The sequence below is a fragment of the Oxyura jamaicensis genome, chromosome 14 (assembly GCF_011077185.1).
Source record: "Oxyura jamaicensis isolate SHBP4307 breed ruddy duck chromosome 14, BPBGC_Ojam_1.0, whole genome shotgun sequence".
NCBI classification, from domain to species: domain Eukaryota; kingdom Metazoa; phylum Chordata; class Aves; order Anseriformes; family Anatidae; genus Oxyura; species Oxyura jamaicensis.
Genome location: NC_048906.1, coordinates 1,276,621 through 1,294,877, shown reverse-complemented (window position 1 = coordinate 1,294,877; position 18,257 = coordinate 1,276,621). Strand labels below are relative to the sequence as shown.

The window sequence follows — 18,257 nt, the reverse complement described above, 5'->3', positions numbered from 1 at the left end:
TCAGCGGTGGGGGCTGCAGGTCGGGGAGCCACGCACCGGGAGGCCGGTCCCTTTGTAAATGTAGGACTGAGCATTCTGCCTCGCCCTGGGCTGGGGCCCCGAGCCCTTTCTGTTTCGAGTATTTAATTTTACTGCCAAGATGTCAGGCTGATCCATCTGGAAAGAGGTGTTTCCTTGAGTAGCCAGGTACGATTTTTACGCCACAGCTAGTTCTCAAATCAAGTAACACAAGCCCATTGTTCACCACCCTGTAATAATGGTCTCCACATTAAAGAGAAAAAAGCCTCCGTTGCATTTTTACTCACATTTTCTACTGTTTTTAAGATTGTAATATAGATTTGATTATTTCTTCATTGACAATAAAAGTGGAAAGAGTTCTTCCTGGCCAGAGTGAGTTATTGCAGTTGGCAGCACCCGTCCTGCTGCCGCCCCCCCCCCGTCCAGCCCTCCACGGGTGGGCACGGTGGTGGGTGATTTCCCAGGCGCAGCACACCCAGCTCCCCTCCCAGGCTGGCACCTTCCTGCCAGAGCAGGGGCACCCCGGGGTGGCCCCGGGCCATGCAGTGCCCACCTGCGAGCATCCAGCCCCCCAGCACCCCGGCTGTTCATCAGGAGCCCTTACAGCCCCTGCCTGGAGGGGCACGGTTCTGGTCACAAACTGGTGGCAGCCCGGCAGGGTTTTATCTTTTTTATTATTTTTCTTTAAATATTTGTTGCCAGACTTCGTATAGGAGCAAACTTCTTCACAGCACCACGAGCCATCTACTATTCAGAATAGGAAGAGTAAGACGAGTAGAGGTGAAATCTAAGCACAGAAGAGCAGGGAAAGCACCAAGATGCAGAGCTTGACAGATGGGATACGATACAGTCCATAACTTAATCATAAAAAATATATATATGTATATATCCATCATGTAGAACTTTAGGGAGGTTTTTTTTTTTAGATACATATTTTTTTTCTTTTCAACAGATATTTTCAGGCGGGTGATTTTTTTTTTGTTATTTTTAAAGTCTTTTTTGTGTTTTTTTTTTTAAAAGAAATTTCAAAGTTGTGCCAAACACATCTGGATCAGCGAACACAACGGGAGAGAGGGGAGACAGAGGGGGGGGAGAGGAGAGGAGAGGGCGAGACCGGTCTGTACGTCTCAGGAAAAGAAAGGTACATCAACACTTGTTTGAAACCACAAGCAAAAAATGCATTCATCAGAACTCAAGCGACTGAACCAGACTCCAGCTCCTGTTTATACATGAATGTACAGCCGTGCGCCCCGGGAGCGCACCCGAGCACACGCACACACCCCGCACGCACGCACACGCACACAGGAAACAAACGCCGGAAAAAAGAAAATCCAAACCTGAAGACACTCCAAAATAAATGCAACACCTTCAGTAGAAGAGTTAACAAAAACCTCCATAAAACAAGGCACATCCTTTGAGTTCTTAACGGTGTAAAAATAAAGACGTTACACTGACTTCGAACAGAAAAACCCGAACAGAACTGCTTGCACGTACCTTCCACCCAGATAAAAGGTAAATATTGTGCTACTCGTAGAATGAGTTTGCCACAAGACACACAGCTTAGTATAATCTAATAGTTTTTCTCAAGCTAAAATCCAGTTTTCTCTTGATTTTCTTTAAACTGCTTTATATATAATTGCTAATATTTTTAAATCTTTTAAATATATATTTGTTAAAGTTTATTCTTTTTATTATTTTGGGGGCGGGGGAAATCCATTTTACATCCCTCCTTTGTTTTCCCCTCCAATAAATTAATACTTCTGTATAGCTTATTACGTCCTCCCCCCCGGCGGCGAGGGGCTGGGCAGGGGCACGGCCCGCTGCCCCCCGCCCGCCCCAACGCAGGGCCCTTGCTCACCGATTTGCAACCGGAGCAAACAGAAATCCCCTCCCCACACCCCCAGGGAAGACCCCACGCAAGGAAGCACGGCAGCGCCTGCAGCACCCCTCTGCGGAGCTCGGGGCCCTGGCACGGGGGTCCCGGTGCTGCCAGGGGAGCGGGGCAGCCCCGCAGCCTGGTCCGGCACCACGGCCCCGCACCCTGCCCGCCCCGACACTCGCAAACGACGACGGAAAAACAGGAATCAAAAAAGAAAATTTAAAAAAAAAAGGAGAAAAAAAAAAAAAAGAAAAGAAACCCAAGTTGCCCATCCGGACTCCCCACCAGAACAAATCGGCACGGCCACCGTGCCCGCCCCCCGGCACGGACGGACGGACAGGCGGACAAACGCCGTCCGCTAACGGAGCCAAGGAAGCAGCGTGGCCAACGCGCCGGGGTTGTGCTACATTCGGGGCCGGGGCCGGCAGGGCACGGGCACAAAGGCAGCGGCCACGGGGCCGGGGGGCTGTGGCCACCGGACAGGTAGGTAGAGGAGAACCCCCGGCGCCCCCGCAGCCGGCGAGAGGGGGGCGTTTGGGGCTGGGTCGTGTTGCTTTGTTTCTTCTGTTGTGGTTTGTTGGTGTTTTTTTTTTTTTTTGCTTCTGCAAAAGGGAGTCCTGCCAGAGCCGTCGCGGGGCGGCGAGCGGGCGCCGAGTCCGTGAGCACAATCCTGAGGTATCTTCTTCTTTGTGCAAACCCCGAGGGATGGGATGTCCGGGAGGGGACGGCTGTACAAAGGGGACGGGGAGGGGGCGGCGGGGCCGGGAGGTCGTGGATCGTTGTGCCCTTGTGCCCACGTAAGCCCTGAGGTTCGCGGGGCCGTCGCGCCCCTCACTCCAGCATGGCATCCAGCTGGTCCGCCAGGTCGTCGAACATGCTGCCGATGTCGTCCAGGATGCTCCCGGTGCTCTTCGACTCCACGGCAGAGCTGGGGACCGGTGAGGAGGGGTCAGCGCCGTGCACAGGGACGGTGCTCACAGTGACCCCATGCCACGGCACTGCCTCTGCCCCACGGCGCTCAGCAGCGTCCCCAGTGCCGCCTCTCCAACACAGCCCCAGGCGCCACCACACGGCCGAGGCCCCCCAGCCCGTGGTGCTCCCCTCCAGGAGCACAGCGGCACCTCTGCAGTGCTATGCCATGCCCCTGTCCCCTGCCCACGCTGCGCCAGCATGCTGTCCCCCGTGTCACCTCTCCAGCACCCCTTGCTCTTGCACAGCCAGCGCCCCGAGGTGTCCCGCTCGCATTGTGCTCTGGCACAGCCCTGCTCCTGCCATGCTTTCACAGCCCGACCCCACCTGCTCAGGACGCTCCCCGTCCCCATGCAGCCTGCAGGCACAGCACAGCCCCCTGCCCTCCCGGAGCCCCCTGCCCGCCCCCCGTCCCCCCGCGCCCCCTTACTCTGCCGCCTGGCTGTCCTCCTGCTTGATCTTCTCCTCCACGGCCTGCAGCGCGGCAGCCAGGGACGCGCTGGTCTCCTCCAGCTTCTGCTGCACCAGCTCGGGGCTGGCGCTGTCGACGGAGGGGCCGGCGATGGCCGAGCGCGGCGGCTTCACCGGCACCTGCTGGGGCTGCGCGCCGGGCGAGAGGGGCTTGGCGGGGCTGGAGCAGAGCGAGGGCGGCGTGCTCGAGGGCTTGGCGGCGGCACCCAGCTGCCTGGCGGGGGACGGCGCCGGCGTGGAGCCCGCGCTCACCGACTGGATGGCGGCGTGGGGCTTGGGGGGCTTGGGTGCTGTGGGGGGCGGCGTGGGCTTGGGGGACACCGGGGGCGGCGTGCCGTGGACACGCTTGACCTCTGCAGAGAGAAGAGAGGGAGTGGGCAGGATGGCTGTAGTGCTGGCACAGCACCCCGCGGGGCACTGAGCCGCTCCACCCGTGGGCACCCCGTGCCCTCCCTTGCCGCGGATCTGCGGGCACCTACCTGGGCTGCCGGGGCTCGGGATGGGCACCTTTTTAGGGATGGGCACCGGTGGCCCAGGGACCTTCTGCGCCGGCTGCGTCAGCACGGGTTTGGGGGACACCGGCGGCTTGAAGGGCTTCTTGGGCTCAGCGGGCGGCGGGGCGTAGTCGGGGCCATCGGGGCGGGCGGTGGGCGGTGGGGTTGGGGGCGGCTCGGCCCCGCTCAGCTCGGAGGCTGGCCGCCGCTTGACGGTGCCGGTGCCGTTCTGGTAGACGGCGAGCGGGGCCGGCTCCAGTGCCGGCTCCTTGTCCTTGGCCTTGGGCCGGCGCTTGACGGTGTCGGACTCGGTGAGGATGAAGCGGACGCTGTCCTGCTGGCTCTGCCGGGCCCGGATCCGCCGCTTCAGCGTGGCGCTGGCCTCAACCTTGGCCAGGTCCCCGTGGCGGTGGGCCGGGGACAGCCCCTCGCCCGCCTCCACGCGGGCTGGCCCCAGGGGCCGCGGCCGCTGCTTGATGGTGAGATTGCCGTCCTCGGCGAAGGGGATGGTGTCCGGGGAGCTGCCACGCTCAGCCCGCAGCCGCTCGCCGGGGCTCTCAGCGCCCGTCTCTGACCGCACGCTGTCGGCACGCTCACGACGGGCGGCTGCCACCAGCCCGGTGACGGGGCCGCTGATGGTCCGGCGCCGGTTCACCACCTCCCCGTCCAGCCCGATGGCCTCCTTGTGCTTGACAGTGGCGAGGACGGTGGCCACGCGGGCGCGCTCGGGGCTGCCCGGGGGGGCTCCCGGCTGCAGGTAGTAGCCCTCGGGTGCCTTGGCCGGCCCTGGCACGCCGGCCCCGGGGGGTTTCTGCAGGGCCAGCGCCCGGGCCCCGCCGCCGATGGAGGACATCTCCAGCATGGCCGCAATGCTCCGCACGCTGCCGGCGCTGCCCGTGTCCACGCTGCCGCCCAGGTCGCTGGCCCGCCGCTGCTCCCGGCGGCTCTCCCCCTCAACGGCAGGGGGGCCAGCGGCCGCCTCACCCTCACCCTCCTTGGGGAAGTCCTCGGCCATGCCGGCGCTGGAGATGGCGGAGCTGGAGCGCTTGGGCGGGGGCGGCGGGGGCCCCTTCTTCTTGGGGCGGACGGCGAAGGACTGGCTGCGGTTGACGTTCTTGTCGCCGCCGGCGGGGGCCCGCACCGAGTGGCTGCGCCCCACGCGCCGCTGGACGGTGGCGTAGGGCCCCGCGTCGGGCACCAGCAGCTCGTCCCGCTCCTGCTCGCTGTCGGAGGCGGCGTAGCGGTTCAGGCTGTGCGCTCGCTTTTTCGGCCGCCCCGGCTCCTCCTCGCCCTCGCCCGCCGGCGGCAGGCACAGCACCGGCACCGAGACGGGCAGGACGGGCACCCCCGGGGGGGCCCCCTCGCCCTCGGCAGGTTGTGGCAGGACGTAGGCGAAACCGCGGTGCGTGGGCGACTGGGGCAGGGAGCGGGGCGACGCGGGGCGCTCGCCCGGTGGCAGCAGCTGAGGGGTGGGCTTCACCTTGGCGGTGGCGTGGGGCACCGCTGGGCCCTGTGGGGAGGGGGGCCGTGGCTTGCCGGGGGTCTGCGGTGGTGTCAGGTGCCCGGTGGCGGGTGGGAAGGGCTGCCGGGGCTTGCCGGGCACTGGCGGCACGCTGGCACGCTTGACTGAGTGGCCGTGCCGTTGAGGTCGTGCCTCTTTGGGTGGCGCGGGGGGGCCCTCGGCAGCCCCCTCTGCCAGGTACTCCTGGCTCTTGGAGATGGCGGCAGCGGCAGGGGCCCGGGGGCCGTCCCCCAGCAGCTCCTGCGAGCTGCTCATCAGCCTGGTGCGGCCACCCAGCCCCGGGGGCGAGCGGTAGCCGGGGGCCGAGGGGTTCGTGGGCTTCTCGGGGGGTTCCTCGGGGCCTTCGCCCGTTATGGCCACCTGCAGCTCGCTGCTGAGCTCGCTGTCCTGGAAGGTGGTCATCTTGGGCGACTGGCACTCGGGCGGCTCAGGTGGCGGGGACTCGATGGCCAGCACCTCCGGACACGCTGCTGCCTTCCTCTTCAGCGTGCCCGGCTCGTACTTGCCCAGCTCAGCCCGCTGCAGCTCCGCCAGCTTCTTCACCGCCAGCATCAGCTTCTTCTGGTGGCCTGGGGGCGGCACACGGCATCAGAGCCGTGGCAAGGGGGCCGGGGCTGCCGCGGTGCCGTGGCACAGGACCTTACCCAGCTTGGTGATGCCGATCTCCTGCAGGTCCTCCCAGGTGATGTCGGTGATGAAGTCGATGTTCTCATAGCCGTTCTCCACCAGCAACTTGTAGTACTGGGACAGGCCGATCATGGAGAGCCACAGGGCCAGGTTGGCCTAGGGGGTGTGGGACACGGCTCAGAGCCAGCTCGCACCGAGGTCTGGCCCCCGGCACGCACCGTGCCCCTGCCACACGAGTGACCCCAGCCAACAGGGGCTGTCCCTGTGCTCTGCGAGCCCCCCATGCTGTGGTCCCGTTGGTGGGGCAGTGTCAGGGCACGTGTGGTGTCACACGCAGGGGGATGGGGCACAGGGGTCATGCTCCAGGGATCCCAGCACTGCTCTGGGTGTAGCATCAGCGCGCCCGGCCCCACGCCGCCCTTACCGGCTTGTACTCCGGCAGCCACTCGGGGATGTTGAGGTTGTTGATCTCGGAGGCGATTTTCTTCCTGTGTCCCGGCTTGGTGACACCGATGGCCGTGAGGTCCTGGGACAGAAAGGGGTCAGCATCGCCCTGCACTGGCCACGTCCCCCTCCCGGTGCTGGTGGCCAGTCCCAGTGCCCCCACGGCCTCACCTCCGGTGTCATCCGGCTGATGGTGGTGATGTCGTAGCCGGCGTTGATGAAGTTGGGTGCGTAGAGCTGCAGCTGGAACTTGCACAGCCACTGGTACACGGCCTCTGAGCTCTGGAGCGAGAGGGGCAGCATGGCTCGGGGCTGCCCTAGGGACAGGGACCCACCACCCCTGTCCTTGGCACGGCCCCGGTGCGCCCTGCGAGCTGTGCCCCCCTCCAGCTGCGGGCTGGTGGAGGCATCAGCTCGGGGCCAGCACTGCAGAGGGACGCCAGGGCTCAGGGCACCCCATGGGCATGGCATCGTGGCCAGCACCCAGAGCCAGCACCCAGAACTGTTCCAGCCTCGGTGGCTGTGGCACGGCTCTGCCGAGGCACCCACAGCTGTGGGCGCAGGGGTGGCCGTGCCTGTGTCCCCCATCACCGCCCCCGGTGCTCCCTGCTCACCTTCCCCTCCGAAGGTGGCTCCATCTTCTTCAGCTGCTGCTCGGCGGCCGGCTGGGGGGCATAGGGGGAGCTGGCCACGCTCTGCGACCGTGAGGAGCCTGCCGGGGAGGTGGTGGTCAGCGGGGGCCAGGACCGTGCAGCCTCGTGGGGCTGGGGTCCCGGCCAGGTCCTCCCCACCACTGCCCTGTGCTGCAGCCCCTGGGCGCTGGCTGGGCAGGATGGGGAGCAAAGCCCCTGCCAGGGGCAGGGTGGCACAGCCACGTCCCTGGGCAGTGGGGCCGGGGCAGGCACAGGAGAGCCACCTCCAAGCCCACGGAGCCCTGAGCCCAGCAGCGCACCCCGGGGTGCCCTTACCCAGGCACTGCTCCCCGGGACAGTCACAACCCCGCAGTGCTGACACCCGGCAGGGCTGGCAGCCGGGCTGTCCCCAGCCTTACAGCAGCCGCTGCATTTGCGCAGGGTTCTCCCAGTCCCTCCCTGGCCCCGTGCCATGGCGCACACAGCTCCTGGTGCCAGAGCATCGCTGGGGCAGCGGGGGGACGGTGCTCACCTGCATGGCCCAGAGCCAGAAGAGCCCCAGCCCAGCCCGGGGACTCGGGGTCAGGGAGCTGCAATGCCCTCTGCTGAGCACAGCCAGCAGCAGAGGGACCCAGCCGGAGCCGCATCCCCCTCTAGAGCTGGTCTCCTTGGCTGCCCACATGCCCCAGGAGCAGCCTGAGGAGGGGTTTTGCTGCCCAAAGCCATCCGTGCCCGCTCCTCTGGCTGTGCCACCTGCCCAGGTTTGGGCTCAGCATCACTGCAGCGAGGAGCCCCCGCCAGGGACAGCAGGCTGGTGTGAGCTGCCTTGCCCTCAGGGCCCCAGCAGGGTCACCCGGGCTTCCCCCTGCTCCCATCCCATGGATGGTGGCCGTCACCAGCCCTGTGGGTGACAAGGGCTGCCCAGAAATCTCTGCCTCATATCTCAAATCTGGATCAACAACAGCCTCCCCTTCCCCCTGCTGGCAAGCGCGTCCTCCTCACCCGTGTCCCCACGGTGTGAGCAGCCTCCTGCGTGTGGCTGTGTGTGTGCGTGCACATCCCTCTGGCACCTGCAGCCCAGCTGCGTGTGCAACCTCCGTGTGTGTCTGTGTGTGTGCTCCCCCCTCCCCGTGCCTGTGTGTGCCCCCCCCGTGTGTGCACATCCCCCTTGTGCGCGCACCCCCTGGCGCCCGCATCTCCCGTGCGTGGGCAGCCGCCTCACATGTGCATCCCTCTGCCATGTGCCTCCCCCTCGCGTCTGCACCCCCCTGGCGTGGGCACCTTGCCCACGTGCGCATCCCCCCGGCGTCTGCACCCCCCCCGCTGCGCGCAGCCCCCCGCGATGCCTGCGCCCCCCGCCCCGAGGTGCGCGTCCCCCCCGCACGCAGCTCCACAGCCTGGGCACCCCCGGCCCGTCGGCCCCCGCGGCTCCCACCTGCGCCCCCCACGTGCCTCCCCCGCGGCGTGGGCAGCCCCCGGCCGAGCCCCCCGGGCGGCGAGGCGGCGGCGGGGGGCCCGGGGTTGGAAGGGGCCGGGGAGCTCCGTCGCCCCGCCGCCCGCCCGCGCCGCCCCCCCCGCGGTGCCCCCACTAACCGAGGCAGGAGAAGGCCTGGCAGCAGCCGAAAGGCGAGAGAGTCATTTTTTACCCACACGTTTTCTTCTTGCGCCGGGCGCCGTGGCAATAAAGAAAAAGACAAATCACTCAATCCACGGCAAGCCCGCGGCGGGGCCAGGGCTCCTCCTGCTCCCAGCAGCCGGGCGGCCGGCGGCACGCACCTGCGGGGATGTCCTGCGCCTTGGCCGGCCCATCGCCCACGGCAGCATCTTGCGCAGAAGCCTTCTGGGAAAGGACCGTTGCCAGCAGCTGAAAAACACCCCGGGAAGGGGGGGAGAGCAGGCAGGAGTGAGGCGAGCGGGCGCCCGGGGGGGGGGGGGGGGGGCGCAGGGGGTGCGTGCAGCGGACGCTGCGGGTGCTGCAGGGAGGGGCGCAGCGGGTTTGGGCTGCGGCGGGGAGAGCGGGAGCAGCGCTCGCAGCACAGATGGTGCCTCGCAGGCGGCGGGAGCCTGCAGCGCCGCGGCACCCCGAATCCAGCCTGACGCACGCCCGGAGCAGGCTGCCAGCGTGGCCCCCCCGTCCTCACGGTGGTGCCGCGGTGGCCGTGGGCACGGGGCCTGGCGCGGGGGCACGGGGACACGCGGAGCTTGGTGCCCAGCTGGCACTGGCATCACGCGGGCACTGCTGTGGGGAGGTGGGCTCGTGGGGCTCCTCGGGACGGGATGGCGTGGGCAGGGGCTGCGGTGGGCAGTGCACAGGGGGCAGTGAGCTCCGTGCGGCGAGCAGCACGCAGTGCGTGGTGAGCAGGGTGTGATGTGCAGTGCGTAACGCGCAGTGTGCGCTGTGCAGCGTGCAATGTGCTCTGTGCAGCACGCACCGTGCAGTGCGTGACGTGCAGTGGGCAGCAGCGTGCCCGGCGCAGGAGCGTGCAGCAGGCAGATGGCAGCGTGCAGCGCGTAGCTGCGGCGAGCGGGCGGCAGGCAGTGCGCAGCGAGCAGTGCAGTGCGCAGCGCAGGCGCAGCCTCAGAGAGGCAGCAGAGATGCACGCCTCCGGCCTGGGCCGCACGCTGCACAGGTGCCGAGGGCTGAGCTCGGCCAGCAGCCGGGGCCGGCGGGGAGGGGACACGCTGCTGCCCACCGGCAGTGACAGCACCGGGGTGAGCATTAATGTAAGCAGGGACCCGGGGGCATTGCTCAGGATGGGGTCCCGGCTGCCAAAGGAGCCAAGTCCTGCCCCCGAGCAGGTGCCGATGCCGCAGCCGAGCACCACCTGGAGCCCCCACCCCGGGCCCTGCCTTACCTTGACGCCCTCGGAGCCGGCGTGCAGGGCGTGCGCCCCGCTGCCCGCGCTCTGCCCGCTCCCCGAGCTGCGAGCTGAGGCCACACTGCCCGTGCTGCCCAGGCTGCTGCGGTCACCACCTGCACATGGAGAGGAGAAGCCATCAGGGCCCTGAGCCCACAGCCAGGCAGAGACACACCGCGGTGTCACGCTGTGTCCTGGCGCAGGCTGCCCTGGGTACAGGGAGCTGGCAGCACGTGCCCACCGTACCTGCGAAGGGTTTCCGCAGCACCCAGATCTCCTCGGAGGGAGCCGGCGTGGCCGATCCGCCCTGCGACGGGGACAGGTGGGACGGGCTCATGTCGGCCCCCCGGGACCCTTGGTGGCAGAGCAGAGAGAGCGGCCATCAGGCGTGCGTGGCCCCGGCACGCTGGGGCTCGCATCAGGGTGGCATGGGGAGAGGCGAGCCCCGGCCCCAGGCCCATCAGCACCATATGCAGGGAAGAAAACAGTCAAAGGTTTTCGGGGGATGCCCGGGTGGGACAGCGCTGTCCTTGGTTCCCAACCTCCCCGAGCAGCCAGCACAGGGTGACAGGAGGACAAGTGGCTGTCTCCAGGACCCTGTCCTGCAGGGCACCCCATCCCTGCTGCCAACCAGGGACATACCCGTGCAGGGGGTGTCCCAGTGGTCCAGCTCAGCCTGGGCAGGGGACAGGGCCGTGCTGTCCCTGTGCAGAGCAACACTGGGACACAAACGGCCGTGGGGGACAGGACTGGGCACCCCGCTGTCCCCAGCCGAGGTGGCTCTGCTATCCCACTGTGGCCACCTGCACCCATCGAGTGAAGGACTTAGGGGCTGTGTGGAGCCAAGCACCAGGGTGCTGTGCACCCCAAGCTCCCCAGGGTGCCCCATGGCAGCCAGTGACATGTGTGACACAGCTGTGGGCGAGGGGACCCGGCCCCCACGCAGGTGCAGCTTCAGGACCACCCCAGCAGCACAGCTCCACCAGCACTGTGCTCCTCCCCACCACCCCGGCCCTGCCAGGTCCCGCTCACACCGGGGACAGCCAGGGGGTCCCAGCGCTGGATGGGACCCAGCTGACCCCCTGTGGTGGGGGGTCCAGAACAGCATCAGACGGTGATGGAGAACGGCCCCAGCGTGCCCGCGGGCTCTACCACAGCCCCTGGCTATGCTGTGCCGGGCACTGCGCCTTCCTCCCCGCCGCTGCTGCAGCCGCTCTGTCATTAAACCTCTGGCCCAGCGCACGGCCGGGCTGTAGCGCAGGGCAGACGGTGCAGGGTGATAAATTCCCTGCAGGAGCGTGAGCAGGAAGCCAACGGACACGTTGCTGTCAGGCTGGGCCGTGCCCACGCTGCATGCTGCAGCCAGCGAGGAGCCTCCTGTGCCGCGGTGTGCGGGGCTCAGTGCCACCCGACCCGGAGAGAAAACCTCGGGAGCAGCTCTGCGCCCTCAGCCCCCTCGGGAAGCCACGAGCGCGGCCAGCCCAGTGCTCCTCCAACACACCGCGTGCTGCCTTGGCTCATGTGAGTGCCCCGACCCCCAAAGAGGCGGCAGCAGCCCCTGCGGCCATGGCACTGCCACGGCAGCACACCCAGGCTGCAGCCCTGTGGAGCCCTGGCCACATAGCTGCCCTCCTGGAGGTGCCAGCACGGGCACCACCAGTGCCATCACCCGACCAACAGCGCCTGTCACCTGCCTGTGCCACGGGGACAGTGCCCAGGCTGCAGCTGAGCACTGCCTGCACGGAGCCGGTCCTGAGGGCGTCCCCTGGGAAATGCTCCTGTGGCTGAGCCCTTCCCCGCTCCGAGCGCACAGCCCCGGCCCCGTGAGCTGACACCTGCCGGGAGGGGGCTGCCTAGGGCAGGGCCTCACCTCCCCGCCAGCCCCATGAGCACAGCCCCTCACCCCCGGCGCAGAGCCCGGTGAGCTCTGTTTTGGGGCTTTGGGAGTTTTTGGGGCTCCCTATGGATGCTGCAGGCTGTGGGCACAGCACACATGGCCGGGGGCTCGGCGCTGCCTCCAGAGCTGCCCGTGCGGCCGGGGATGCCCAGGGGGAGCAGGATGTGCCCACGGAGGGGCCTGGGCGCAGCGGGGCTAAGGCTGCACCAGGAGGGGAGGGCGGCGGAGGGGAGGGTCTGCATGCACGCGGGCACACACCCGCACACACCCGCACACACACGCCCGCCCGCATGCACACACGCATGCACACAGCCGCATGCACACCACGTGCACACGCTGCAGACGCGCCCGCGGCCGCGTGCAGACACACGGCAGGCACCAAGGCACGGGGGGAGAGGAGCCGAGCGGAAAGAGAAGAACAGAACCACACTTCAAAGGGAAAGGACGAAATCCATCGAGAATGAAGCGAGCGGTGAACTACCTTGTCCATAACGCGGCTCGTCGGCACTGCTAGGGGAGAGCCTGTGATAGCCAAAGGAACTGAAAAGAGTCTGATGGGAATGTGGTGGTGGAGGTGGAGGTGGAGGCAGGGAATGGAACGGATGGGACGAGGCGTCACCGTTTAGCACAGCAGCCCCGTAAGCCGGGAGCGGGATCTTTTGGTACTGTTGGGGGATTGTTACAGTCTCCCATGAACCTGATAATAAAACATAACAAGAGACAAAATGAAAAGAACAAAAGTAACAGAGACACGTTCAGCGCCACCAAAAAAAAGGAAAATAAAATAAATATAAATAAATAAATAAAATGAAAATAAAAAAGCAGCAAACAAAAGCAACCAAAGAGACGTGGAGAAGCCAGAACCGAGGCCCAACCAAGGAGGAGCTGAGCCAAGGAGCAGCAGCGGGAGCTCAGTGCGTGGCACAGCGCAGCGGCAGGGTACGGCCTGGGGACACATCCCACAGACCCACTGTTGTCCCACAGCTGGGTATGGACACGGCAGCAGCATCACTGTCGGAGCCAGGCTGCCGCAGGTCCTGCTGCCTGCGGGGCCATCTCAGGGCTGTGGGCACAGCCGGGGCTGGTGCTGTGAGGGCAGCATCGCTGCGCCCGGCTGGCCGAGCCCTGGAGCAGCCCGTGCCTGAGCCCCTGCGCCGCGTGGGGCTGCGCTCGGCTGCTGGGATTGCTACAAGATCCAGGACCCTGGAAACACCACCGTGGCAGAGCCGGCCCAGGAGACCCGGTCCTCATCCCCGCAGCACCGGCACGCAACCCGCTCCTGGGCAGAGGGCAGCTCTGCAGCCCCACGGCCCTGCAGCCACCGCAGGCTTGCACGGCTCCGCTCCCCGCAGACCCCACCGAAACGCTGCCGCCGCCTGCCCGCGCCCCACAGCACAGCAGGGTGACGCAGGGCCGGGAGCACGCCGGTCGATGCGGTGCCTTTGAACACATCGGTGCTGTGCCGGCCCCGCCGCACTGCTCCCAGCAGCAGGCACCACCGTGGGCCAGCCCGGGGGAACGCGCGTCCTGCCGGTACGGGGACAGGGACAGGCATGGGGACGGGGGGCCGCAGGGCAGGGGAGCAGGGTGCGCTCCCTGGAACGGTCCCTGGCTACGGAGAGGTCCCTGTGGGACAGCACCAGGTCCCTAGCACTGGTGCCCAGCCCCACGTGAGGCTGCAGGGACTGTCCCTGCTTGGACACTGAGCACCAGCTCCTCCCAACAGCCGTGACCCCCCGGCGATCCGCATGCACCAACGCTGCCCTCCTGGCACCCCCAGGCTGCCGGCACCGACCCCCAGGCACCGACCCCACACACGACAGGGACACCGAACCTACACGGCACCATCTCCGCTCGATGGAGACGCACAACAGGGGCACGGACCCAGCACTCAACATCCCCATGCGACGGGGACACCGACCTCACATGCACCACGGGGGCATCGCCCCAGCCGGGCTTCACCAGCTGCACCTCTCCCCCCTGAGACCCCAGGCACCGCCAGGCCGAAATGGGGGTCCCCAGAGCTGGGCCGCGCCTGGGGACAGGAGTCTGGGAGCAGCCCGGGGAAGGTAGGGGTGGGGGAGTATTTGCCTGTTCGCTTGCTTATGGCCTCGACGAGGCTGGAGGGGAAGTAGCCCACGCGGTCGTTGCCGGTCCGGTTGTCGTGGATGCAGCCCTTCCAGCGCCCGTCCGCGTGCTGCTCCAGCACCTGCGGGCAGCTCGGGGTCAGGGCAGGGGCTGGGGACCCCCGGGTACGACCCCCCCCCGGCCCCGCAGCCGCACTCACGGTGATGACGTCTCCGGCTTTCACGTTGAGGCTGGTCAGGTCGTAATTGTTGCAGTAGTCCTTGACGGCGCGCACCTGCAGAGCGGCGGAGGCGTCTGCGGGGACAGAGGGCAGCGTCGCCGGGCGCCCAGCCCCGGGGCGGGGGTCACCCAGCGCCCCCCGATGTCCCAGCCCCGGGGGGGGCTCTCTGCTGGGTGACGTCCCGAGCCCGGGTGCCCTCCCGGCAGCCCTGCCGCCCCTACCCCGCAGCATCTGCTTGATCTCCTTGCTGGCCTGGCTGGTGGTGAACTGGTTGACGATGTCCAGAGCCGTCTGGTTGTACGTGTTCCTGACGTGGGCGTTGATCCCGCTCTGCAACGGCACGGAGAGGGCTCGGGGTGAGGCTGCGCCCCCCCTCTGGGCCATCAGGCAGAGGGGGCCATGCTGCCCAGCCCCACGGGGCCGCCCTGTCCCCCAGGACCCTGTCCCCACTCCCCAGGAGGTGCACACCCTGCTCCGCACCCCCCAGCCGTGGGGCTGCTCCCCTGCTATGTCCCCTCCCTGTGCTGGGGGTGTCGGGGGTCCCTTACATCCAGCAGAAGCCGCACCACATCGGTCTTGCCGCACAGAGCCGCCTCGTGCAGGGCCGTGCCCGCTTTGGTTTGCCGGTTGATATCGATGCCAGCTTGCAGCAGGAGCCTGCGGGCACGTGGAAGGGTCAGCGAGGGGGGGGGGGGGACACGGGACCGGCGCTGTCCCCGCTCCCCAAGCCCCCGGCACCCACCGGATGATGTCGATGTGGCCGTTCTTGGCCGCGAGGTGCAAGGGGCTGGTGCCGTTGGGGTCGGTGGTGTCCCCCGGCTTGGGCTCCAGCAGCGCCGCGCACATGTTGCTGTTCAGGAGCAGTTGGACCACCTGGATCAGCAAACACAGACGGAGCAGGGCTGCAAAGACGGCTCAGCCGCCTGCCGGGGCTGCAGGGCCCACGCAGAGACAACCTCCCTGCTTGGGGACAGGGGCACCCAGCACCCGGTCACCCCATGGGACGTGGGAGCAGGAGATGCCCCCCTGCTGCCCTCTCTGAGGCTGCCCCGCACCCACCCCTTGGGTGCCCCCTACCCCGAGGGCCTGGCTGAGGACCCCCCCCTCCCCAACGTGTCTCTGGGGGGCCCAGCACTACGGGGACTTACCCCGACCCGGCCAAACTCGCACGCCAAGTCCAGCGGCGTCTTCCCCGAATTGTCCATGATGCAGGGGTTGGACTGGTGCTGCAGCAGCATCTCGGACTGCAGGGGAGGGACCCGAGCACGGTGAGGGCAGGGCACCAGCAGGGCCCCACCGCCACCCCCTGTGCCCCACCGCTGTCCCTGGCACCCCACCGCTGCCCCTCGTGCCCCAGAGCCACCCCCTGCACCCCACCGCGGCCCCGCTGTACCACGTCGTAGTGCCCGTGCTGTGCCGCCAGGTGCAGGGGGATCTGTCCCTCATCCGACGGGATGTTCACGGAGGACCCTGCCTTCAGCACCATTTTCATGGGCTCCTTCTTGCCTTGCCAAGCCGCGTAGTGCAGGGGCCGCATGCCTGCGGGCGGGCAGGACGAGCAGGCGGTGAGCACACAACTCCCCTGGACACGGGCTGCCCAGGGGCGCAGGGCCAGGGGCAGCGGCCAGGACCCCGCAGGGGTGCAGCCCCCACGTCCCAGCAAGGGCCCTCCCTCACCTCCCACCCCGGTGTGCCGGCAGCCAGGCGCAGGGCACCTCGCTCTGCCCTGCACACCAGCCCCGGGGCGCTGTGGCCCCGGGCACTCGCCTTTGTTGTCCTTGATGTCCACCGCAGCCTGTGCCTCCAGCAGCAGCGAGATGAGCTCCGTGTTCCCGTTGAGCGCCGCATGGTGCAGGGCAGAGAATCTGGGGACGGGTCGCAGCGTCAGGGGGCTGCGGGCACTGCTCCAGCAGGGCTGTCCCCTGCAGCCTGCGCCCCCTGCAGCACCCCAGGGTGCCCACGCTGCCTCCCGCCATGCATGCGTGCCCTGGTGCTGTGCTGTCCGCAGGCACTCGAAGAGCCTCAGCTGAGCCACTCTATTTAGCTTTGTTCAGCATTAGTCATATTTAATTAGCTTCTCCTGGGGTGCCGCAGCCCCAGGACAGGCTCGTGGCCTGGCGTGGTGGGACACGGCCGTGGCCATCGGGGGAAAACATGGGAATCTGCACCATGGGGGGGGGGGGGGGGTGCAGCTGGTTTGTGGGGTGCTGGAGCGAGACCCAAGCACCCGAGGCATTTCCCTGCAGCTGCTGCAAGCCCAAGGGGCTGGAGGCAAAGGGTCAGGCACCGCTGGGGAAGGGGCAGGCATCAGGGGGCTGGCGCCAGGGAGGTGCCCCCCCCGCTGACCCACTTCCCCCAGCATGGCCCAGGCGATGCGACTGTGGGCACCAGTGCGGGGGGGGGCAGGCTGCCAGATGGCCGCGGTGCCCCTGCCCCGTACCAACCCCCCCGGGGGGGGCTGGGAAAGCCCCTGGCCCTGCTGCGCTGCACCCTGCTCTGCTTCCACACAGCGCCGCCAAGCCGGGAGGCTCCCAGCAGGAGCTGACCTACTTGCTTCTCGCGGCAGCGGCATCCTCCGCACGGCTGCGCTCGCGCCCACCGCCCTGCTGCTCCAGGCCCTGGTCGTGCACGGTGTCCCCGGGCTCTCCCTGGGGCTGCCTGGTGCCACCAGAGCAGGGGAACATGCTGTGGGCCCCAGCAGAACCTCCTGCCCCCCGGGACCCCGTACCCAACAGTGGGCAGCGGGAGGAATCCCATCACGCCCCCATCACCGGGACCCCCAGCGGAGCGGGGACGTGTCCCCACCCCACAGCGTGCTCTGGGCACCGTGGCCCCGCCGCCCGCACTTCTCCGCTCTCTCCCCCTCTGGAGCTGCGATGAGAGCAGACAGCTCGCTCAGGAGGCCGATCCCCAGCGTCTGCCTGGAAATGTCAGCATTTTCCACTCCAGCGCCCCGTTCAAATCGGCTCAAGATGGTGCAAATCACAGCCCCCCCCCCCCGCCCCCGGGCTGCCTCAGGGGCTTCTGCCATGCTGGGCTGTCTGCAGGGCCCTGCGTGTGCAGGGCACCTCGTCCCCTGTGAGCATGGGACACCTGCACGCCGCTCACCAGCCTGCGGAACGGCAAATGTGGCAGAGATGGGGAAACTGAGACAGCCCCGGGGACAGCTGTGCAGGAGGACGCTGCCTGCTGCAGGGCTGCTCCTGAACCCCCAGACGGCTGGGAGCTGCAGGCAGGGTGCAGGCAGGGTGCAGGCAGCTCCCCGCTGCTGCCCCAGCCCTGCCACGATGCTCAGCTCCTGTGCAAGTGTGCATTGGGGGGGGGGGGGCACTGGGGGATGCAGCCCCCATCCTGCCCATGCAACCAGTGCCATGCGCCTGCCCCGGTGCTGGCCGGTGTGCCACGCAGTGCCACGGCCCCGCACGCCCGCCCACGCAGACACGCTTGCATGCACACGCACGCTCAGCTGGGCATCCGCACGCTTGCCTGCGCCCACCCGTGCACGCACACACGGACACGTGCGGGCTGGCGGGGCCGGTGCAGGGCGGGCAGCAGGAATGGCTGCCCCCACGTGCTCCGCCTGGGGTGAGGGGCAGGAGCACAGCGCCTCGGTGCCCATCAGCTCTCGCCTCCCCCGGTGCCCGCGGCAGCTACGTGCAGCCCCACCCGCACGCGTGGGGGGCACAGGCACCGGCAGCTCCGCTGCGTGGCAGCAGGGAGCCTGGCACACCCTGGGGATGCACCCCGCAGCCGCACCCTGCGGCGCACGTCCCCGGGGCACGCACACCCTGCTCGCTGCACCCCAGGGCGCACACACCCCGTGGCACGCACCCCGGGAGCAGGGCTCCCACTCACCCGTCAGTGTCCTGGAAGTTGACGTTGACTCTCTTCGCGGATCCGAGGAGCTCTGGGAGAGGGAGAGGGGAAAGCCCGTTAGAGAGGGGGCAGAGGGGCGCGGGGCTGGGGAGCGTGGTGCGGCTGCAGGGCTTTACCCCCTGTCCCACGGGTGGGCTGCCTGTAGCCCCAGGTTTAGTGGTGAAGAGGACTGAGTGCTGCTGCTGGCAGCCCTAGGGCTGGTGCGGGGTTTTCCTGGGTTTCCTTCCCCTGTTCCTTCACCCTGCAGGACCCCTGTGATGCC

The 18,257-nt window shown here is 67.6% G+C and overlaps 1 protein-coding gene across 2 annotated transcripts; it reads right to left on the bottom strand.

Annotated features, from left to right (window-relative positions):
* Positions 1-674: 674 nt before the first annotated feature.
* Positions 675-18,021, bottom strand: CASKIN1 (CASK interacting protein 1). 2 transcript variants are annotated; one of them, XM_035340066.1, is made up of 20 exons: positions 17,975-18,021; positions 15,887-15,984; positions 15,513-15,658; positions 15,268-15,363; positions 14,862-14,992; positions 14,668-14,776; positions 14,341-14,449; positions 14,099-14,193; positions 13,903-14,020; positions 12,293-12,508; positions 10,161-10,268; positions 9,912-10,030; positions 8,833-8,920; positions 7,039-7,136; positions 6,596-6,706; positions 6,405-6,506; positions 5,998-6,136; positions 3,817-5,922; positions 3,297-3,690; positions 675-2,825 (listed from the first exon to the last, which is right to left on the bottom strand). In XM_035340066.1, exons 3-20 carry the CDS (start codon positions 15,654-15,656, stop codon positions 2,729-2,731), a joined length of 4,380 nt encoding a protein of 1,459 aa, XP_035195957.1. In that variant the 5' UTR covers positions 15,657-15,658; positions 15,887-15,984; positions 17,975-18,021; the 3' UTR covers positions 675-2,728. The 2 variants fall into 2 exon arrangements, with proteins under 2 accessions (XP_035195957.1, XP_035195958.1); XM_035340067.1 differs by lacking the exon at positions 12,293-12,508.
* Between the last annotated feature and the right edge of the window lie 236 nt (positions 18,022-18,257).

What these genes read in the sequence shown, in the direction of transcription:
- CASKIN1 (XM_035340066.1), bottom strand. Translation starts at nt 15,656, where the DNA reads ATGCGGCCCCTGCACTACGCGGCTTGGCAAGGCAAGAAGGAGCCCATG. An exon ending in AGCACGGGCACTACGACGTG is followed by an intron (nt 15,364 to 15,512) that starts GTACAGCGGGGC and finishes CCTCCCCTGCAG; the next exon opens with TCCGAGATGCTGCTGCAGCA. An exon ending in CCCGAGCCCCGGCAGCCCAG is followed by an intron (nt 3,691 to 3,816) that starts GTAGGTGCCCGC and finishes TTCTCTCTGCAG; the next exon opens with AGGTCAAGCGTGTCCACGGC.